The sequence below is a fragment of the Podarcis vaucheri genome (assembly GCF_965113315.1).
Source record: "Podarcis vaucheri genome assembly, chromosome: 6".
Taxonomy (NCBI): domain Eukaryota; kingdom Metazoa; phylum Chordata; class Lepidosauria; order Squamata; family Lacertidae; genus Podarcis; species Podarcis vaucheri.
The window spans coordinates 94,587,923-94,611,464 of record NC_138764.1 but is presented as its reverse complement, the minus strand read 5'-3'; the positions used below and the strand labels follow the sequence as shown (position 1 = coordinate 94,611,464).

The 23,542-nt window shown below is 44.6% G+C and overlaps 1 protein-coding gene across 4 annotated transcripts in view; it reads right to left on the bottom strand.

The window, feature by feature from the left end:
• Positions 1 to 23,139, bottom strand: part of CDH26 (cadherin 26) — a 40,736-nt gene extending 17,597 nt beyond the window's left edge. For 2 of the 4 annotated variants that reach the window (XM_082225946.1, XM_082225944.1), the window contains exons 1-9: positions 16,559 to 16,830; positions 10,932 to 11,012; positions 10,163 to 10,279; positions 6,208 to 6,375; positions 5,962 to 6,109; positions 4,181 to 4,347; positions 2,604 to 2,732; positions 1,283 to 1,468; positions 816 to 1,081 (exon numbers count right to left, since the gene is read on the bottom strand). In XM_082225946.1, the coding sequence (XP_082082072.1) occupies positions 816 to 1,081; positions 1,283 to 1,468; positions 2,604 to 2,732; positions 4,181 to 4,347; positions 5,962 to 6,109; positions 6,208 to 6,375; positions 10,163 to 10,279; positions 10,932 to 11,012; positions 16,559 to 16,609 (1,313 nt within the window). In that variant the 5' untranslated portion in view covers positions 16,610 to 16,830. Of the gene's footprint in view, positions 1 to 815; positions 1,082 to 1,282; positions 1,469 to 2,603; positions 2,733 to 4,180; positions 4,348 to 5,961; positions 6,110 to 6,207; positions 6,376 to 10,162; positions 10,280 to 10,931; positions 11,013 to 16,558; positions 16,831 to 23,114 lie in introns of those variants that run through there. The other 2 variants (XM_082225943.1, XM_082225945.1) reach the window with 2 other exon arrangements.
• Between the last annotated feature and the right edge of the window lie 403 nt (positions 23,140 to 23,542).

The window sequence follows — 23,542 nt, the reverse complement described above, 5'->3', positions numbered from 1 at the left end:
CAGTCCCAAACATCTGGAGGGCCAAAGTTTGCCTGTGCCTGCCCCAGGGGAAGACATCCTGATGCTGATGCTCCCATGTTGTAACTCCACCCATGAGACTTCTTTTCAGTTTAGGAAGCATGAGCAGCCAGGTAAGTATACTGTTCTGCAAAGATACTTTAAATTTGGGAGCATGGTGACCACATACACACTACCCACGGTCAACTTGCAACAGTAATGTAAGGTCCAAATTTATTTATTTTTAATGTTAAGGACATTTTTAAAGTGCTCCATGAATGAAGCAGGAAAAGAGAAGCAAATTTCACAGGGGAATGAAACATTTGAAAAATCGGAAGAAAGGTTTTGACACAGCACTCAAACAGGTAGACTACTCATGCTTAAAGGAAGAAGAATAAGAGTTTGGATTTGATATCCCACTTTATCACTACTCTAGGGAGTCTCAAAGCAGCTAACAATCTCCTTTCCCTTCCTCCACCCCACAACAAACACTCTGTGAGGTGAATGGGGCTGAGAGACTTCAGAGAAGTGTGACTGGCCCAAGGTCACCCAGCAGCTGTATGTGGAGGAGCGGAGACGCGAACCCGGTTCACCAGATTACGAGTCTACTGTTCTTAACCACTACACCACACTTGGCAAAATGGCGGTCATGGGACACTTGATTGGGCAAAGTGTAATGTTCAATGACTCCCTGTACTCTTGGGTTCTTGAATCTATTCCTCCTCACTCTCACTGAAATGGAACCCTAAAGCAAGCTCCTTTGGAAGACCCAATCATTTGGGACATGCGTACAAGAATGACCAGCAGATCTTCCCCACCTTATGATGTGTGGTGTTGTGTCTGGGTCCTTGGCTATGTAATGTGCAATCGTGTTCCCAGGGGTAATCCCTTCCTCTTTCCAAAGAACAAGAGCAGGAGGATGGAACTTAGGAGCATCATTCTCATCAATGATATTTATGTTCACATATGCTTCCTGGTTGCCTGGAGAACTCCGCATCTGACCGCCTTCACAGAAAAAGAAGGGCTCTTCGTTTTCCACAGAAATCACGAGTCTCCTCTTGTTATGTTTGTCGTAAACCAAAGGCTGAAAATAAAAGATGCAGATCAACCACAAAATCACAATCTCCCATTAGTAAATTCTGACTAACTATACACAAGAACCAGTGGGGTGGGGTGGGGTGGGGGGGTTGTAAATGATAACGTGCTGCTACCCAAATCTTGATAAAAGTTCTAGGCTTGGAACAATTTTTCAAACCCTGTCAATAGCTTTGTTCATCTACATTACCTTTATGATGCTTAAAACCCCTTCATTGGTATCAGGATCCGTCTCAATGCTGAAGTTCTCTGTATCATCTCCTCCCAATATCTTATACTTGGCTCTCCAAGCAGGTGTCTTGGGAGAATCTTTATCTTCCACCTGGAGGCGAAGGATGCCATGTTCTGTTTTGCCTTCTGGGATGTTCAGATAATGCTTGGAAGACACAGATAGGCCATCTCAGTGAACAAAAGACAGCTCCAAACATTTCCTTCCATTTTCTGTCACACTGCAATGTGACCAAGATACATAACCCAGGGTGGAGTGGACTGCTAAGGAGATTCCTCTATAAGCACAAGGAAATCCTGCTTGCCTATCTTCCCACTGTGCGCTGTTTTGAGGCGTAGGAAGTGGAGACAGGGGGAAAACCCCACTGCAGAAGTGGGACATGTTATACTGAGTCTCCACCCCCATCGCTCAGCCCGGACACTGATGTCCAGCTCTGAGGGCCTTCTGGTGGTTCCCTCACTGTGAGAAGTGAGGTTACAGGGAACCAGGCAGAGGGCCTTTTTGGTAGTGGCGCCTTCCCATCAGATGTCAAGGAAATAACTGACTTTTAGAAGACATCTGAAGGCAGCCTTGTTTAGGGAAGTTTTTAATGTTTGATGTTTTATCGTGGTTTTAATATTCTTTGGGGAGCTGCCCAGAGTGGCTGGTGAAACCTAGCCAGAAGGGCAGGGTATAAATAATTTTTTTGTTGTTGTTCCTGCTAGTGCAACTATTTAATTGAATCTGCCCCCAGGATTGGACTGTGCAGTTGCATTGATAAAGTGTGGTCCTCAATTATGCAGAGAGTTCTACTCTTGAATTCCTGGCACAACACTAGGGAAAGTCAGTGCATGGGCAGTGACATGCAGAATGACTCCAGAAGCAGGGTTTGTATACATGCCACTGACCCCTGTACAGAGTTTGTCATTTGCATGTTTTTTACTTATTTTGAAGCATTTCCAATCTTCTTCATATTTTAGATTCTCCAAGCAGCATACAAAAATAGACTCAGTAATGACAGAGCCCTATCCTAGAGGTCAGGGAAAAGCTGGGCATGACTTAAGCATATCCAAGAACCAGGGTGAATCTGATTCAAACAATAAAAGAGAGTCCAAATAATTTACATTTTTGTAGAATTTGCAGTAGCATTCTGATTAGGCTGTATACCTGCAGAGCTGTCAGCACTGACGGGAAATAATGCCTTAAAGTATGCCCTTAAAAAGGCAAACCGTTTGACTTCATAACTGGGACCTGGAAAACTCTCTCCCACCCTGACAATAGCCCTCAAGCAATATGTCCTTACAGTTCCTTTAGCAAGCAGTGGTGCGTTGTTGTTTGAATCTTCCACAGCAATATTAATGGTTGCTGTTGATGACAGCCGTGGATTCCCATGGTCTGTAGCTTTGACCAGAAGTCTGAAAGCCGAGGTCTCCTTGAAAACGTTAAGATATGAAAACATCATCACTCTCCATATGTCCGAGATGATATTGGTGTGAATTCATTAACTCCAAAGCCATGCAAACTTTCCAAAGAGGAAAGATGCATGTGCAAAATGTAAGGCCCGTGGTCTGAATGACCAAGTTAGAATCCAGCTTTCCTGAAATGACCACAATTAGCCACCAGAAACTTTGGATTGATTCTGCTGCTAAGATACCTATTAGCTTTATTCAATTGTTTTCCCCATGCATGTTGTGTGGCCACAACTGAGACCGCCTTTAAAGATGAGTTTTGAGGTCCATGGCCTTGGGTAAATTCAAATGTTTTTGCTCCATGGTGTAATTTGCACAGGACCGTAATTCTGTATAAATATGGCATTTAGACCCTATGGTGGTGGAGGTGTTCCCCATCCCTCATCTCATTCTCTCAGCACCAGTGATGTAGGACAGAGCAGTAACAGATGGTATGTTGAGGAGGTGGCACTTACCTGACCTCATAGAATCATAGAGTTGGAAGAGACCACAAGGGCCATCAAGTCCAACCCCCTGCCAAGCAGGAAACACCATCAGAGCACTCCTGACATATGGTTGTCAAGCCTCTGCTTAAAGACCTCCAAAGTAGGAGACTCCACCACACTCCTTGGCAGCAAATTCCACTGTCGAACAGCTCTTACTGTCCGGAAGTTCTTCCTAATGTTTAGGTGGAATCTTCTTTCTTGTAGTTTGGATCCATTGCTCCGTGTCCGCTTCTCTGGAGCAGCAGAAAACAACCTTTCTCCCTCCTCTATGTGACATCCTTTTATATATTTGAACATGGCTATCATATCACCCCTTAACCTCCTCTTCTCCAGGCTAAACATGCCCAGCTCCCTTAGCCGTTCCTCATAAGGCATCGTTTCCAGGCCTTTGACCATTTTGGTTGCCCTCCTCTGGACACCTCCCAGCTGTTGAGTCACTGCTGCTTACTGGGAAGGGCAGAGCTCTGGGGAAGCCCCCACACTGCAAATGCAGCAATAGGAGCCTGCTGATGCATTTGCACCATGTTGACCTTCCCAGCACCTCCATTTTTCCTCCCAATAAGCAGCAGCTCAGTATCAGGTGGTCAGGTAAGCTCCACTGCACCACCACCACCCATCTGCTACTGGAGCAAAGTGAAGGCAAAAGGTCACTCAGTGACTCATTGCTAAGGTGATCAGGCTGAGCCAGTTCTCCCTGACCCAACACCAACATTGATGGCCCATTTGTTTACACTGCATTTGTTTGCCTTGCATGGGATATTTTTTTACAAAGATTAGGCTGCTGAAAGGCAATTTGTAGAGGAAATACTAGGGCAGGGGATTTAAAGAGTGACATACTGAAGGCAAAATTATTTTCACAAGTGTATACATGCCGAAAGGGGGGGGGCAGAGCTTAAGAAGACAAGATTTATTTACAAGTTCTATACCTGATAATCTGAGCATCCCGTAACACGAATCAGGCCACTTGAAGAATCAATGGTGAAAATAGGTTCTTTTGTACGAGGTGTCTGCAAAACCAAAGAATGTTCCACTAGAGAATTAGGAGTGCCTTCTTCATCCTTGTCATAGGCCGTGGCATTGAACACTGGTTCATCTATGATTGGGAAAGGTGCAGTGTTTATAGCAAGGGTATAATACAGAGCCTAGGACTTGGCGATCAGAAGGTCAGCGGTTCGAATCCCTGTGACGGGATGAGCTCCCATTGCTCAGTCCCTGCTCCTGCCAACCTAGCAGTTCGAAAGCACATCAAAATGCAAGTAGATATCCGGGCGGGAAGGTAAATGGCATTTCCTTGCCCTGCTCTAGTTCGCCAGAAGTGGCTTAGTCATGCTGGCCACATGACCCAGAAGCTGTACGCCGGCTTCCTCGGCCAATAAAGCGAGATAAGCGCCACAACCCCAGTGTCGGCCAGTGGCGTAGCGTGGGGGGTGCAGGGGGGGCCGGCCGCACCGGGCGGAACATCCTGGGGGGGGCGCTCGCACTCGCAGCTCTCTGCCCCTAGGGCAGAAGGGGCGCAAATTACTTGCCTTGTCCCGGGTGCTGACAACCCACGCTACGCCACTGGTGTCGGCCACGACTGGACCTAATGGTCAGGGGTCCCTTTACCTTTATAGTGTGTCTTTACTATACAGTTGTACCTCAGAAGTCGAACGCTTTGCAACTCGAACGTTTTGGCTCCCAAAAGCCGCAAACCCAGAAGTGAGTGTTCCAGTTTGCGAACGTTCTTTGGAACCCGAACATCCGACGCAGGTTCCGCAGGTTCCGATTGGGTGTGGGAGGTTCCTCCAGCCAATCAGAAGCTATGTCTTGAATTCTGAATGTTTTGGAAGTTGAACAGCCTTCTGGAACGGATTCCGTTCGACTTCTGAGGTACGACTGTACTTCCATTCTTGGCACTTGTATAGTTATGCCCACCTCTTGGCAATCTCCACACGTGGGCAAATTTGTTACCAGAATCAGAGCAAAGCCACCAGCTTTTACCAGAGACTGCTCAGTGCCTTCTCGTTTGCCTGCTGCAACCCCTAGCCATGACTTTAGGCTCCACCAATGCCAGCAACTCCATCCTGAGTAAAGGTGGCTGGGAAGCAGAGAGGTGGAGAGGTGGAGTGGAGAAGAAAGGAAAGTCTTTCACTTCTGTGAAGAAAGGAAGAGGAGGTCTTGAACAAAATTAGATGGTAGGACAAAGGGTGTGATGACGGTGGAAAATGAGATGGATAGATAGAGGATAAGAAAGATGAAAGCTGCTATAGGAGGAGGAAGTGAATGTAAAAGGACCAGAGAAGGGATGAAAGGCAAATGGGAGAAGAAATTACAGGAGATGAGTAAAGATGCTTTAGGAATATGGGGTGGGAAAAGGAACAATATAAAATAAAAAGCCTTCTTTACTTAGATCCTCTGGGTCAGCAAATTCTTCCTAAAATGGGAAAACTGAGTCAAAATAACTCCAGATCAAATTTCTGTACTTAGCTTAAGGAAAGCTGAGCCATAAAGAAAATGCTGTCTGTGCCAAAGAAGTTGGCAATTTCCAAAGATGGACTAAATAGCAATAGAAAATGATCTCAGCCGATTATGCCAAAGTCTGTCTGCACTGGCTACCATTTTGTGACTGGCTCTGCCACTGCTCTGTCATTTTGTGACAGGTTGGCTTCAGTAATCCTTGACAAGGACCATATGCAGCGAAGCTATCAACAGTATCCAGGATACTCACTTCTGTCGTGGTTTTCTTTCATTGTGATGTTAAATTCCTTTTTAGAAAACTCAGGCGCATTATCATTTATATCCTTGATTTTAACATTGAAGAGTAAAGATCTATCCACTATTTCATTCGTCGTCCTATCCGCAACATCAAAACGTATCTGAACGATGGACAATCAGCAAGAAAATTAAATTAGCGACTGGTTCATGTGTTCTATGGACTTCTAAAAAGAAAAAAAGTTTAAAGTAAAGTAAATACCGTGAAAGAAGGGTTTCTCTCTCGATCAATGGAACGGTGCACAGATACATGTCCATTCACATCATCCTCGATAGAAAACAGTCCTGGCTCTGGATATTCATCCACACCAGGTCCACTGATTAAATATTTCACATTTATATCACGGTTGCGTGATACATCATTAAAGAGCTACAAAGCAAAAGAGGCTGTCAATCAAAGGTTAATCTTATCAGCAGAGTAATATTTTAATGGCAAGATTCTTCTACATTTTACTATTCTGATAATCCTAGGGACTCAGCTACATTAGTCAAAAAACCACCTTTTTTAATGTATTATAAACATGCAACACCAGATGGCCCCAGAGAGCAAGAAAAAAATTCTAAGCGATTTTCCAGAGCATTTTTCTTCTTCTTTTGTTTTAACAATTTAATTTCTGACTTATTTATAGCGGGGGGGGAATCCTGTGTGTAGATCCACCCCTAATGTAGATTTTTTGTGTTGTTTTTTTAAAAATTAATAATAATAATAGTATTTATCACCATCAGCAGCATGATTCTTAAGAAAAGTTTCCCACCCTTAATTCTTGTGCCATCTCACAGATGTTTTAGTGATGCCAATGCCATTGCAATGAAATCCTCAAGGCGCATATTTAACACACACAAAATCCCAAGAGTTACAGTTTGGTGACACACAACAGTCAGTCCTTTTATTGTAAGAGAGTACATTCAATTATAATGACCAATCTGCAAGTATATTAGTAAATAATAATCTCTCAGACAAATGCCAAATAAGAAAAGGGAACAGACAAGGCTGCCCTTTATCTCCACTGTTGTTTATTTTGCCGTTGGAAATATTACTTCAGAATATAAGGGGAAACAGGGAAATCAAAAGTATAGAAGTCAGGCATAGAACTTACAAATTTAAAAAAATATTTATATTTGCAACAACGACAGCTAGAGTTTTGTTAGCCCAAAGATGGAAAGCAAGGGAGGTCCCAAGTAAGGAGCACTGGCAGAACCAGCAGGTTTAACACATGAAAAATAGAGCAAAAAGAGTATCTATTTAAAGAGGAGTGGAAAATATTTGCTGAGTATTTGTAAAACAACTGTGCACAGCTGAAGATGCTGGCAGCATTAAGATAAATTCAACAGTGTGATTAATATTTGAATGATTTAAATTGGGGAGCTGAGTAAAATGGTTACAGTAAAATATGCAGGAATGATAGACAAGTGAAATGAACCATGGGAAGGAGAAGGAGGGCAGTCGATGGATATATAGTATTTTGTAAAATGCATATTTTGAGATGCATAACTTGAAAACTTAATAGAAACTATTTGTTAAAAAAAATGAGATATGTGCAATTTTTAAGTGGCACAGACTAAGAGATACAATTATATAGGCTACTTCTTTGCTCCGTTACAACTCTGAATTTTCTGAAGTGTTTTTAAAAATTGCCTCCTAAAATATAGTTTAAAGAAAGTGCCAGAGACTGTGCATGTGTGTTTTGTGGGGAGGAGACAAAAAAATTGTGCCAGAAGATAAGTAAACATTGCCAGTGACACTTATATTTAAAGAAGAAGATTATAAACATGCACAGGCTTGAAATTTCCAATTGTAGCTTCCTCCTGTATTAAGCTTCAATAGGGCCTGTCATCCATGTGACAAGCATGAAAGTGAGGACTTAGAGACTTGCCAAATCGAGTCTTCCTTGGTTTGGAGACTTCCTAGTAACTCCCACTGACATTCTTCTGGGGGGTGGAGTGCAGATACTCTTGATCATCTTTAAGGTGGTAATTCGCCAGCCCCTGACCCAATTTCCATTTATTTAAAAGCAATCCACACTGTGACCTTGGCAGAAAAACTTAAAGCTCTCTGCCTGGCCTAGGAGATGAGGGTCACTCATCCCCACAGTTCAGATGATTGATCTAATGATTTGGGATGGGGTACTAGCCGTCTTCTCAGCTTATCTACAAGGATCAGATGTGGGGAAGCTGTGAAGCTGTGGGCATGTGGTGTGCATCTGAGAATGGCCACATCTGCACCTTGCATGTAGCAGTCATGGCTCCCCCCTCACTGGGCTGCAATTTCCTGAGCAGTTTAACAATCAATTCCTCTTCCCAGGGTACTCTGGAAATTGTAACTCAGAGCACAGGGGTCTCCTAACAGCTTTCGGCACCCTTAAACTACAGTTCCTATGTGATCAGAATGCTTTGAATGTAGGGTGAAGATGTGGTCAGAGAAGGTGTCTATAGGTGTCTATTCTTGGGCAAGGTGATTGAGCGAGTGGTTGCTCGCCTGGAAGAAGCGGACCATTTGGATCCCTTCCAGTCGGGATTCAGGCCTCATCGCGGGACTGAAACTGCCTTGGTCGCACTGGTTGATGATCTCCGGCGGGCTAGGGGCAAAGGTGAGAGCTTTTTCCTAGTTCTGCTGGATCTCTCAGCGGCGTTTGATACCATCGGCCATAACATCCTTCTGGACCATCTTGAGGGGCTGGGAACTGGGGGCACTGTCATACAGTGGTTCCGCTCCTTCCTCCTGGGCCGTGTTCAGAAAGTGGTGGTGGGGGATGAGTGTTCAGACCCCTGGGCTCTCACTTGTGGGGTGCCTCAGGGTTCTGTCCTCTCCCCCATGCTTTTCAACATTTACATGCAGCTGCTGGGAGAGATCAGGAGGTTTGGGCTGGGTGTTCATCAGTATGCGGATGATACCCAGCTCTACCTCTCTTTTAAATCAGAACCAGTGAAGGCGGTGAAGGTCCTGCGTGAGTGTCTGGAGGTGGTTGGAGGATGGATGGCGGCTAACAGATTGAGATTGAATCCTGACAAGACAGAAGTACTGTTTCTGGGGGACAGGAGGCGGGCAGGTGTGGAGGATTCCCTGGTCCTGAATGGGGTAACTGTGCCCCTGAAGGACCAGATGCGCAGCCTGGGAGTTATTTTGGACTCACAGCTGTCCATGGAGGCGCAGGTTAAATCTGTGTCCAGGGCAGCTGTGTACCAGCTCCATCTGGTACGCAGGCTGAGACCCTATCTGCCTGCGGACTGCTCGCCAGAGTGGTGCATGCTCTGGTTATCTCCCGCTTGGACTACTGCAATGTGCTCTACGTGGGGCTACCTTTGAAGGTGACCCGGAAACTACAACTAATCCAGAACGCAGCAGCCAGACTGGTGACTGGGAGCGGCCGCCGAGACCATATAACACCGGTCTTGAAAGACCTACAGTGGCTCCCAGTACGTTTCCGAGCACAATTCAAAGTGTTGGTGCTGACCTTTAAAGCCCTAAACGGCCTCGGTCCAGTATACCTGAAGAAGCGTCTCCACCCCCATCGTTCTACCTGGACACTGAGATCCAGCGCTGAGGGCCTTCTGGCGGTTCCCTCACTGCGAGAAGCCAAGTTACAGGGAACCAGGCAGAGGGCCTTCTCGGTAGTGGCGCCCTCCCTGTGGAACACCCTCCCACCAGATGTCAAAGAGAACAACAACTACCAGACTTTTAGAAGACATCTGAAGGCAGCCCTCTTTAGGGAAGCTTTTAATGTTTGATGTATTTTAATATTCTTTTGGAAGCCGCCCAGAGTGGCTGGGGAAACCCAGCCAGATGGGCGGGGTATAAATAATAAATTGTTGTTGTTGTTATTATTATTATTATTATTATTATTATTATTATTATTATTAATAATAATAATAATATCATCCACTTTAGACCATGCCCCCACCTGCAAGTGGCCCCTGAAGGGTTGACAAAGGGCAAATATGGCCCTCAGGCAGAAGAAACTCCCAACATGCACACACTTTAAGGTGCACACACAATTTTCTTGGCTGTTCTTCCTGCAACACATGAGCAAACGTATCAGGGCACAAGTTGTTGAAGGCTTGACTCAATGCAAATTGCCCTTGGGGAACACAGCCAGAAACACAAAAAGCTAGACTATAAATATGCAAGGCTTTCCAACACGTTACACATTGGCTTTTACCTCTCCGACACGTTTTGGGAACGGCCCTTTGTCTTCCTCCTCAAGTTCTAGGGTGGTAATAACCCATCTCCTTTTGGTGCGACGCAAAGGACGAAGACTGTCGAGCAGCTTCAGATCCTGGGAGTGAAAAGAGCGCACTTATGTTACAGCCACCTATGCGCATCACTGTAGCAGGTCCTCTTTTTCAAAACAAACATTAAAATATAGGGAGCTTAACATAATGTTCCAAATATATCCTTCGGCCCCACACTGATAAGTTCAGTAACAGAAGATAAGCTTCCTCCTTTGTTCATTGACCTGTGGGACTTTCATACACATGCCATAACTAGATGAATATGTACATAACTTCTTAAGGACTCAGAATCTAAAATCTGTCCAGCCTCATCAAAATATAGACCCAGATTCAATTATCCTCCCCCATCAACAGACACACAAGCCATTGTAAAAAAAAAAAAGATTTGCAGATAATGTCTATCCGGTTTTTAAAGTACCGTGGTACCTCTGGTTACGTACTTAATTCATTCCAGAGGTCCGTTCTTAACCTGAAACTGTTCTTAAACTGAAGCACCACTTTAGATAATGGGGCCTTCAGCTGCTGCTGCACTGCTACTGTGAGATTTCTGTTCTCAACCTGAAGCAAAGTTCTTAACCCAAGGTACTATTTCTGGGTTAGCAGAGTCTGTAACCTGAAGCATATGTAACCTGAAGCGTATGTAACCAGAGGTACCACTGTAATGTTATCTACTGGAGAACTTAACCGAGTCCCCACCTGACTGCTTCTCTTGTGGACGGTCTTCCTTAGACTGCGGTCATCTCCCAGGACATGGTAGAAGCTGTTGATGGCAAGAACCTTAATGGATGAAGAAAAGGACAAGAGTAAGAAGGATGCTGCATTGGCAATACCCAAAAGCCAGGCAACTTTGACATCTGTAATGAATGTGTTTTTCAATTAAAGATCTGGCTTTGTTAGGAATGTGATGTTTTCACTGGGTGATTGAGGCTGTTGTGGCCACAGAGGCTTCAAAATCCAAGGGTGCTTATAATGCTATAATGTCCCATAATCTCTTTCCACACCCCGGCAGTGTCTTCCCATGTTCCTCAACGCGGGAATATGCGCCAACAAGCACCAACCTATTTTATTCACCCCTGCCCTGAACATTTATGCCAATGTTGCCCTTCCATTCACCTGAAAAACTGAACAAAAAATGAGTCAACTCTGTAGAGGTCACCAGCTTTCCCTGTTCTGTGTCATCTGCCTTGATGCAACAAACTTACTCAGAACTGTAGCTGTTTTCCTAAGGATTATACTCAACTATAACGTAACTGTCATTTGCAATCAACTGTATCTGGCCAAGCACTGAAACGTTGCTGAACCTGTTATATCATGGTTGATCTCCAAGGTATCTGCGTCAAATTTCTCTGGGTTGCTCTACTCAACAGTTAATTACTCAATAAGTCTTCCTCTGGGACTTCCTCTATGACTTCCCTGTTTAAGGACTGTGCAGAAAATGCATTTAATATAGAACAGCCTTCCCTGACCTGGTGCCCTCCGGATGTTTTGGACTACAACTCCCATCATCCCCAGCCAGCAAGGCCATGTTGGCTGTGGCTGATGGGAATTGTAGTCCAAGAACATTTGAAGGGCACCAGATTTCAAAAGGTTAGTAAGGAAAGCAAGCACAAAGCAACTAACTGGGACCGTGCATCGGATTATATCTTACCTGTGCTTAAGGAGCTGGAATGCTTCTGAGTGTCAGGATTTACTTTTAAAGCCCTACACAGCTTGGGACCTGAAGAAATGTCTAATTCCACACCAACTTTCCTGGGCACTGAGGCAGTATTCAGAGCTGCAGCTGCTTGTCTTTCCCTGCTATTTGAGATGAGTCAAGTGGACAACAGGGAGAAGACCTGTTCTTTTGTGAAACCCCACTTACAGAAGTCTCACCCCAGATAGGCTCACCCGTCCCCTACATCACAGAATAATCCTATACATGGTATCCAGAAGTAAACCCTACTGAATTTGATGGGACTTAAGGACTTGCCGATCAGAAGGTCGGCGGTTCGAATCCCTGTGACGGGGTGAGCTCCTGTTACTTGGTCCCAGCTCCTGCCAACCTAGCAGTTCCAAAACACGTCAAAGTGCAAGTAGATAAACAGGTACCACTCCAGTGGGAAGGTAAACAGTGTTTCTGTGTGCTGCTCTGGTTTGCCAGAAGCAGCTTAGTCATGCTGGCCACATGACCCGGAAGCTGTACGCCGGCTTCCTCAGCCAATAAAGCGAGATGAGCACTGCAACCCCAGAGTCGGTCACAACTGGACCTAACGGTCAGGGGTCCCTTTACCTTTTTACTTCCATGTAAGTGGGTATAGGATTGCCACCCTTAATCACTTTTCAGCGCCATATGAAAACCTTTTTATTTCCCCAGACTTTTGCCACGTGCAGGAATTTGAATCATGAATGTTTACTACTGCTTTTACCCTGCACCTTTACGATTTTGCTAGTGTTCTGGTGCATTCTTATTTTATTTTTAACAGCTGTAAACTACCATGATAACTCTATATTGAACAGCAATATAAAAAGTATTATTCCTAGATATTGATGCATAAGAAATTTCAACAAGGTTTTTCCACCATCTGTAAGAATGGGTACAAATCAGACTATGGTAAGTACGCCTATGATTTCAGCAGGAATGTAAAGTGCTCAACTTTGGCTGGATCACAACCAGCACTTATAAGTAATGGAAATACTCAACTTACTCCTGGAGTCTAGACTCAATCAAATTTTGGTTTCATTAACCAACATCTGTAATTTTATCCCAATGTACCAGCAAATGTAGCAGTTCCAAACACAATGTACCTTCAGGCTAACCCCACCCCCAACATTTCTCTTGTTCAGATTCTACAATTCAAGGATGTTCCAACCCAGCATTGCCCAACCCGGTAACCCTCCCAGATGTTTGTGCTGGTTACTTATGCTGCACGTTGTAGTCCTTGGAGAAGGCAAAGCTAACTCAAGACAGATAAGACAATACTTGAACAAACATATGCAAATATTATGATATACTGGTGCAGCGGTTCTTGGATGACCGAGATGATCACTTCCCAAACAAACTGATAAGATAAGCAAAACACAGGATATTTTCAGCTTAGAGAAAAGGTAGCCAGGGAGGTTTTGATACAGGTGTTCCTGGGAATGACTGAAATATGCAAAAACTCCTAAATGTTTCCGGTGATTAGACATCAGAAGTGAAAAGCAATGCCTAGCATGGTAAATATACGCATGCTTCTTTCACCTAATGTTCCACACAGGACACACCAAACCATCGTTTAGCACAATGTCTGAATGCAGTCAGTGACTTGCTTAAGGTCACCTACCAAGTTTGTGGCTAAGGAGAAATATAAACCCAACCATCTTTGGGAACTGTAGCCAAAGGATATTTTCAATTTATCATTCCAAGCATTTATGAAAAAACAAACAAATCCTTGAAGTCATCTGCCTTCACATACCTACATGGCAGCTGGAATACAGAGTTCATTCAAACTGAAATAATGTCAGAGTGATGAAAACGAAGAAAGAGTAAACATGAAAGAACAACGGGGGAAGAATTTGTATGCAAGGATAAGAAGTGTTTAAACCAAGTTCTATTCTCACTGATGCCTGTATCCTTTTCTTCCCTCAAGCAAGAAAGAAGATCGGCCTAGGAATTGTGAAATAAGACATGTGCTATTCACATTAACTGGGGCATATCACACTTCAGTTATAATAACTTTCTGTTGACTATTGGGGCATGTTCTGGAACAGTTCCTCAGTTTTCTTTTTTGCAGCAGGCATGCACTTAATCCCTTGTAACAAAAACAAAGCCCTCTGCTCAATAGCAATCCTTTCGCCACAAAAGCTTGGAGGGGCTGCTCAGTGCTGGAAACATGTTCCAGAGATGGCATCAATAAATTATCAGCAGGGTTTCAAAAGAACCCAAAACTACTAATCCTTAAGAAAATGGTTCTAGAAGTTAATGAGAGCTTTACATGTGTTCTGAGACAGGGTGTTGAAGAATTCTTCTTAAAGTGGGATTTGGGACAAAATGAAGTTTCCTTCAGGTAGAATTATTTGTAAATAAAACATAAAAGGTTGGAAGAGAGATTGAAATCCACCTGGTTGGCTCTATTCTAGCCAGTTCCCTTTGGGCTGTGAATAACTGTAGACAAAATTACAGATAGGTAGCCGTGTTGGTCTGCCATAGTCAAAATAAAAAAATTCCTTCCAGTAGCACCTTAAAAACCAACTAAGTTAGTTCTTGGTATGAGCTTTCGTGTGTATCTGAAGAAGTGTGCAAGCACACGAAAGCTCATACCAAGAACTAACTTAGTTGGTCTTTAAGGTGCTACTGGAAGGAATTTTTTTATGTAGACAAAATGTCAGACTTGGGTCAGGAAGTCCTATATTCACATTTCTGCTCAGCTAGGAAACAAACTGGTTGATTTCTCCGTGGAATGCTTGCTATCTCCAACTTAGCCCAACCTATCTTGTTGTAAATTAGAGGGGAACTATGCATGCAGTCCTGATCTCTTTGGAAGGAGTGTGGGATAAACTAATATCAGAAGAGGAGGAGGAGGAGGAGAAAAATGGGCAGCCAGCTACATAAAAATATAGGCAATTCATTAGGTTCTAGCAGCTTATGGCTGAACTATACCACAGTGGGGGGAAATCCATTCTGATAAGACAGTGGAACATGTTGCACTGCAAAGTTGTACAATCTCCTTCTCTCAAGACATTTTTAAAGGAATAGCTTGTTTTACAGAATGTTGATGCTGTTACGTCACTGAAACCTCAGGAATTTAAGTTTTCATAATGCCTGGTGCCATGCTGGAAACAGAGCAAACAACAGCATGACGGAACACCAGAGTCCCACGAGGATCTGTCCTACCCCACAAAAGAATGCAGAATTGCTTTTAGCTTGCTGGCTACTTCGCTTTCCAATAGCTTAAAAAAAGTTCTTGGTCCCAAAGAAGGGTCTGTTACAGTGCAATCCTGATGACAGTAGCTAGTCTCATTGAGTTCAGGAGGACACATTCCCCAGCATGTGTGCCTAGATTGATTGATTTATTGAACTTATATACTGCTCTATATCCGGGAGTCTCAGGGTGGGTCACAGAATAAGATCAAGATATAAAACCACAAAATACATAATAAAAATAAAAACAATAGCCCCCCCCCAATCAGCATTATTCTTCTTGTAACACTGAGACAATGTGCTAAGCTTTAGTACTTGGGGCAGTGGGATGGTAGAATCTGCACAAGGCAAAAAGATTTGACTTTTATCTAGATTTGTAGTTTCAGGAAGCAGCAGCTATGTTTTAGACACACTTGGTATCTTTCCAATTCAACTCATATTTTGGAACAATTTAGATGTTGTTGAAAAAGGGATCTATTTTCCCCCATTCATTTAACAAGGGGGGGGAGAGGTTCAAAACACTAGAAGGATATTGGAACAATTTTGTCTTCACATGAGAGGAATACTGACTGCTTAGGAAACTGCCAGACCTGGAGAGAACTTGAATTGCACTTATCTAAAGGGAAAACAACTGATGATATTAACCAGTAGTAAGGTTTTAAAAAGCTTACTGGGAAATGATATATAATGAATTGAAAATATTTTTGAAATAATGTTTGTAAAAAACAAACCAACCCAAAACCTTTCCTTTGGGGAATTATAGGGATGGAACTACCCAAACTGTATAGAAATGTATTCATGTATGCAACTACAGTGGCAAGAACGTTAAATGGAAAGAAGTCCCAGCAAAAGAAGAATGGATACAAAAACTTATGGAATATGCAGAAATGGCAAAACTTACCGGAAAAATAAGAAATCAAGATAAGAAACTTATTATAAGAGAATAGAAATGGTTTGTTGAATATTTACAAACTAAACAGATAAGAACATTGACAATGGCAGGATTATTGTAATAACCTTATGAGTATATTTTTAAAACAGACGAAAAAATGAGCAAATTAAGTTAATTTGAATAAGCCATGGGGACCAACAGCAGTCCAAAAGAGCTTAAAGGCACCAGAAAAAGCCTGGGGAAATAAAATTGTATATACGTTTGTATACATGTGGCTTTCACCTGACCCGGAGGAGAAAAAGGCACAGGGGCAGAGCGCGTCCTGGAGTTCAGTACCGTACGCGCCCCGACGCACTAGGGACTATTTTTAAGAAGCAGGTGATGCTACCTGGCGGTTTCCAAGGAGACGGGGATATTTGAATCCCAGGACGCTGCTGCATGATCTCCTCCTTAGGCTGAACAAGGCAAAGCGTGGAGCCTCCGGAGGCCCCTACTCCGATCTCCCCTTCGCCAGACAAACCCCCACCACCCATGACCCCTCTCCAGCCCTACCGTCAGGAGGAAAAGCGCAGCGCCAGAGAAAAAGGCGCATCTCAGCGGCATCGTCGCGGCGCTCGTGGCTGGGGAGACGACGCTGCGGCTCCTCGCAAAGGGGGCGATCCTCTGGGCTTCTCTGCACCCGCCTGTTGGCCGCAGGAAGATGCGCCTCCCGAGCCCCGAAGTACTTCCTATGGAGAGAAGTGTGTGGACAAAGGACTCTCAAGGTCTTCGACCAGAAATTCCACAAACCGGCGGAGGGAGAGAATATATGCCTTTCACAGGTATTGTTGATCTTGGCTGGCCCCACCTCCTCCAGGCTCATTTGAACACCAGCTACACCCACTTAAAGAGGGGGGGGGAGAGAGAGACTTGAATATTTATCTTCCGGGCACTTTTTTCAATTCACTGACACAAACAAACAGCAAGAGATGACTAGCACATTAATAAAAATGCCATCTTCCTCAAATTATCAGCTAATAACCAATAGTCAGCTAATTATCAATACTTAACTTTCACAGTAACTTGATAAACCCCGAGGAGATTAAAATCTAGTAAACAAAAGGGTTGCGAGGGGAATCTTTACCAAGCCAGAGAATCTCTGAGGACGCTCAGATTGCCTTTTTTCCGTCACCACTGAGCCACTCTCACACCTGTTGTTGTTGTTTAGTCGTGTTCGGCTCTCCGTGACCCCATGGACCAGAGCACGCCAGGCTCTCCTGTCTTCCACTGCCTCCCACAGTTTGGTCAAACTCATGCTGGTAGCTTCGAGAACACTGTCCAACCATCTCGTCCTCTGTCGTCCCCTTCTCCTTGTGCCCTCCATCTTTCCCAACATCAGGGTCTTTTCCAGGGAGTCTTCTCTTCTCATGAGGTGGCCAAAGTATTGGAGCCTCAGCTTCACGATCTGTCCTTCCAGTGAGCACTGAGGGCTGATTTCCTTAAGAATGGACAGGTCTGATCTTCTTGCAGTCCATGGGACTCTCAAGAGTCTCCTCCAGCACCATAATTCAAAAGCATCAATTCTTCGGCGATCAGCCTTCTTTATGGTCCAGCTCTCACTTCCATACATCACTACTGGGAAAACCATAGATTTTAGCCATAGCCATAACCATAGCCTGAACTACGCGCGTTGTACTTCTCCTGGAAATGTACCCAGTTCTCATCGCCAGCCATGTGTGTACCGAAAATGAGCTCCAATGGCCACCTGCATTTCAAGATCCAAGTGTTCCTTCACAGTACAAAATTAGAAGCTTAAGAGAGAGGAAGAGACTGGCTCATCCATCTTCCAAGCAAGAGAAGCAGGGAAGGTTGAATGATGCTTCAGTGACCGTTCTAAACACCACTTACTAAATCTTATAGTACCTAAGGAAGGTTAGAACAGATGAATTATTTTTAGAGGAATTGATCAAAGAGTAGGCAAAGATTGCCTACCTTCACAGCGGTTTCTCTGAGATCTTAAAAGTTGCTTTGACATTTAGAGGAAGAGAACTTGGGGTACACATTAGAGGCTTAAAATGCAGCCAGCGCAGCTCCCCAACATACACAGTGTTTCAAATCACACTTTGCTCCTAATTTCCGGTATGTTTCCCCCTCTCCAAGTTAAAAGCAGGTGGAGTTTAAAAGGAGGCTGAGTCAGCTTGGGGCCATGGCACAGGGAGGTTTAACCCTTTCCCCTCCAGCACAACTCTGTTTCTCAGATCCAAGTCGCCCTCCCAAGCTGGTATCTGTCCTGTGATGGAAAACAGACAGGTATCTTTATTGAGGAAATGACGCAGGCAGAAGGGGGAGCTTTCCCCCAAAGCTGGACCCCCTCTCCAGTCCAGCTACATTAAACTATAAAAAGAGGAGGGGACTAAGACAATCAGAATCTCCTGTGTGCTGTCTGGTTCAATGTTCAGAAGCATTCAGTGTTGGCACACAGTTTAGAAACTGGACTCCTACAGAAAGGGCATCATTCAGCTCATAAGTAAGCTGAACAATTTCACTGACCAGGTGGGCAATACGTGATTGTCCACTGTCGTCTCTGTTCTTTTAATTTATTTACCATTACTTTTATCGGCTCTGGATCCATTCCAGTCCGGCTTCCGCGCTGGTCATGGGACCGAGACGGCTCTGGTCGCCCTAACAGATGATCTTCGTAGACAGCTGGATCGAGGCGGGTCGGGGCTGCTGATTCTTCTAGATCTGTCAGCAGCTTTCGACATGGTCGATCACGAACTTCTGGACCACCGCCTCGCCGACGTGGGGATCCAGGGCACAGTCCTTCAATGGCTGCGCTCGTTTCTCTCTGGTCGGGGACAGAGGGTGGCGCTTGGGGGGGAACTGTCATCCCGCCACTCCTTGGTGTGTGGAGTGCCTCAGGGTGCGATTCTCTCCCCGATGCTTTTTAACATCTTTATGCGCCCCCTCGCCCAGCTTGTCCGGAGTTTTGGGCTGGGCTGCCATCAGTATGCTGATGACACCCAACTCTATCTGTTGATGGATGGCCATCCTGACTCGGCCCCAGACACACCGATCAGATGCTTGGAAGCTGTGGCTGGATGGTTACGTGGGAGCCGGTTGAAGTTAAATCCTTCGAAGACAGAGGTCTTCTGGCTGGGACGGGACGATATGGGATTGAGGGGGCAACTCCCATCTCTTGCGGGGGTGCAATTAGTGCCAGCACCGTCCGTCAAGAGTTTGGGTGTAATCTTCGATACCTCCCTCTCTATGGAGGCGCAGATTACAGCTATAACAAAGGCAGCATTTTTTCATCTCCGCCAAGCTAAGCAGTTGGCCCCTTACCTCTCTCGCCCTGACCTAGCCACTGTGATCCATGTGACGGTCACCTCCAGACTGGATTATTGTAACTCGCTCTACGTGGGGCTGCCTTTGAGACTGACCCAGAAACTCCAGCGGGTGCAGAATGCCGCAGCGAGACTCCTTACGGGGTCCTCGCTGCGAGATCACATTCATCCGGTGCTATACCAGCTGCACTGGCTCCCGGTGGAGTACAGGATCAGGTTTAAGGTGCTGGTTTTAACCTTCAAAGCCCTATACGGCCTAGGACCCTCGTATCTACGGGACCGCCTCTCCTGGTATGCCCCACAGAGGAACTTACGGTCCTCAAATAAAAACATCTTGAAGGTCCCAGGCCTCAGAGAGGTTAGGCTGGCCTCAACTAGAGCCAGGGCTTTTTCGGCTGCAGCTCCAACCTGGTGGAACGCTCTGTCACAAGAGACAAGGGCCCTGCAGGACTTGACATCTTTCCGCAGGGCCTGCAAGACAGAGCTGTTCCACCAGGTCTTTGGTTAGGGCACAGCCTGACTCCCTCCTTTGGCAATCTTTACAATACTTTAGTTTATGGTTGCCATCAATTCTGATTTCAATTAATTCTTATGATGTTTTTATAATGTTGCACTATTTTAGTGTTGTTAGCCGCCCTGAGCCCGGCTTCGGTTGGGGAGGGCGGGATATAAATAAAATTTTTTATTATTATTATTATTATAGATCCCCCTTTCCTCCTCCTAACAACCCTCTGAGGTAGGTTAGGTCGAGAGACAATGAGTGGTCCAAGCTGTGTTGCCAAGTGGGGATTTGAACCCTTGTCTCCCAGGTGCAAGACCACTGCACAAACTCCTACACCAAACAGGCCTTAATCATTCTTTTGCCTTAACCATTTATTTCAGAAAAAATAAACTTTAGGGGAATTAGGGTAGGTCAAAGCCAAGCTAGCCTATCTTTGTTTGCAGATGGTGCAAGGCTGTCATTAGAGCAGCCCTTACTCTCCTTAACTTAATCTTTACCATGCAATGGATTGCTACAGCCCAATAGCTGGGTCAGGAAAAGTCAGCATGGTCAGTAATAAATCTTTCAGCTGAAGCTCATTCTGGAGTCTGTAGCAAACTGGGCTTTGGCTGCTCAGACAACTCCAATAGATGCAGAGGCATGAAGCAGAAATGAGACCTGTCAGCATTGTTTAACTTAAGCTGGAGCAGAGCAATTGAAAAGATCAAACATAATTTGGAAAGATGGGACTGTTTTGAAACCGTCCTGGTTCTTGGGGATCACCGCTATTAATACTTACGTTCCCTAATCTTTATGGTACTGTCAAACCACTCAAAATTGCTTGGTTGAGACTTTGGCTCTATCAGGATTAGAAAGACACATGTTTCTGGTTGGAACAAGCATTAATTGTGGTCCCTACAGAAGATTTGACCTTGATTGAAAGTGGACAGGGAGGATCCAAGCCACAAATAGGAAACATGCTGCCCATCTGGGTTGTAGGCAGACACTGAGAAGAAAGGCCTTTAGGTGCCCATGTGGATTTGTTTATTATTCTCTTGAACTGTATTCATCCTGTGCATCGTGATTAGGATGAAATTTGATTCAGTTTCCATTCAAAGGCAAATCTACCCAATGCACATTTTCTGAAGCAATGTAAAAGAACCGCAGCATGGCTGTCCTCCTAAATTTGCATTTCTCTTAATCTGAAAGGAAGAACTTTGAGAAGATGATGCTTTGTTTTAGTAGTTTTATAGCACTTAGCGTAAATTATATCTCTTATCTACCATCCTGATTTATGTTTGAAGTTTGATAGTTGTATGGTTTTTTTTACCTATATAGAAGTCCTTTGCTATGAGTCCCTTCAGAGGCCCTTAATAAAGACCTATGGTAAACCTAATTAATTAATTAGTTTTTTAAAATAATAGCCACACTATCATCCACTCCTGTGGCAAACTTTTCCATTTTGCTCCTACGTTGCCACACATCTGAGGAAAAAGTGGTTTCGTAAACTGCTGTTGACATTATCAATGATTTCATGATGTCCTGTAGAAATCCTTAGGAGATTCACATTGGTGAGGAAAACATAATAAATTAGCACGTAGTTCAGGCTTTTTGTGCCTAGGAAGAGTGGAATTCTCGAAGTCTTTTGCCGTCATGATGACAAGTCTGTGAGCAGAACTGTTCAAAGTTGTTCTGCAGTTGCTTTGACAAATACCAGGGATTAATGTACCTGGGCATGTGCAGATTTCCTAGAAGGGCTCAGGCTGGAAGTTTTATTTGGACAGTATGTCCCTTTAGGAAGAACCCTGAGATAAATCTCTTGCAGGATCTGCTCCCGGTGCCTGAGGAACAATCTGCTCAGCAGCTGGACAGAGCAGTGATACACACCCTGAAAGTCAAGACCTTTTTACTCGCATGTATTGCAAGTGAGCCAAAACACCTCAAGTTGTGCCCCAGGCCTCAGGGAAGGGCTTTCTGGCAGCAAACCACATTTGTTTAGCCTCTCTCCAAATATGCCTTTCACCCCCTAGCGTTTTTCCCCCCCAAAGAAACTTCAAGTGCTTGTCCTGACTTGCTACAGCAAATTATCTAGAAATCTGAGTTAGCTAATGTTTCCTCCTTCCTTCCTTTTCAAAATCAACCGCCTGGTAAGTTGTGCTTGTACAGCTGTGGTTGTCTTATGGGAAGGTGAGCAATGAGCTTGAGATGGAGTCTTAAGGACACCCTGGCAGGACAGTACAGCATGTTGCTTCCAGATTCAGTAAACTGCTGCCCTGGCATTAGTGAGATAATGTACAAACATGAGCAATGCATCTGTCTTTGAGAAGAGATAGGGCAGCTATTTCACAGACATTTGGCGTAATACCAGGGAGAATGATTCTAGGCCCTGAGTTTTCTATATGGAGTGGATTGTGAGCCCTGACATGTGCAAAGTGGAATTGTGAACCAAGAACAAGGTCGGCTCTACTATTTAGTGGGGAAGGAGAGCTGAAAACAATGTCAGTATATTTCACATCTAGCCACCAATGTGCCCCTTTGGTTTCAGATGGGTAGATGAGTCTAAAAAGCCTGGGACACAAATTTTTACGGCCCTCTAAATAGCTATGGTGGCTCATTTACCAGAAGTAATGTATTTAGTGTTAACTCTGGAAGTGTGTGGGGTGCGGGTGGCGCTGTGGGTTAAACCACAGAGCCTAGGGCTTGTCGATCAGAAGGTTGGCGGTTCGAATCCCCACAACGGGGTAAGCTCCCATTGCTCGGTCCCAGCTCCTGCCAACCTAGCAGTTCGAAAGCATGTCAAAGTGCAAGTAGATAAATAGGTACCGCTCCAGCGGGAAGGTAAACAGCATTTCTGTGCGCTGCTCTGGTTCACCAGAAGCGGCTTAGTCATGCTGGCCACATGACCCGGAAGCTGTACGCCGGCTCCCTCGGCCAATAAAGCGAGATGAGCGCCGCAACCCCAGAGTCGGTCATGACTGGACCTAATGGTCAGAGGTCCCTTTACCTGGAAGTGTGTACTTGATTCTGACCAAACTAAGCCTCTAGATGTATGTATATTTTGCTTGAAACCCCGGAGAGCTGCTGCCAGTCTGTGTAGACAATACTGAGATAGATGAATCAGTGGTCAGACTCACTATAATGTAGCTTCCTGTGCTCAACTGTTCCTTTTTAAACAATTTTTAAAACTCTATTTTTCTCTCCATGGCATGGAGTTCCAGGGAAAAGGAAGAGGTGGGGGGGGGGAGCTGTGACTTTACCAATGAAGATAAAATTGCCTAGCACTATAGCCCACGGACCTGACCTTTGGCAGATTTCTCACTGAGGGGCCCGGCGTTCTAACAGCTTGCTTTTCCTGCCAGTTCCTGCTGAAAATAAAAAAGTTAGAGACATTTTCTTTTATTCTTTTACAAACAAATAAAATTGAGGTTTCCTGAATGAAAACCCCTAGATGAATCTGCTTAAATACACTCTGGAGGGACTAATTCGCCTGCAAATTCCATCCACTTATGTGAAAAAAGAGAAGAGTTTTTATATATATATAAAAACAAACCTCGTTATAATGATTACATATTGCAAGTGTATTGCCTTATGAAAACTGGCTGGAGGACTTCTGGGGTGGCGCCTCCGGTGATGGCGGACTCCCTCTGAACTGGAGGGACAAGCTCCACAAGAAACGGGTCTTTTCCGCTGCGGCGTAGCGGGGACCCTTCTGAAAATCACAGGCGGATG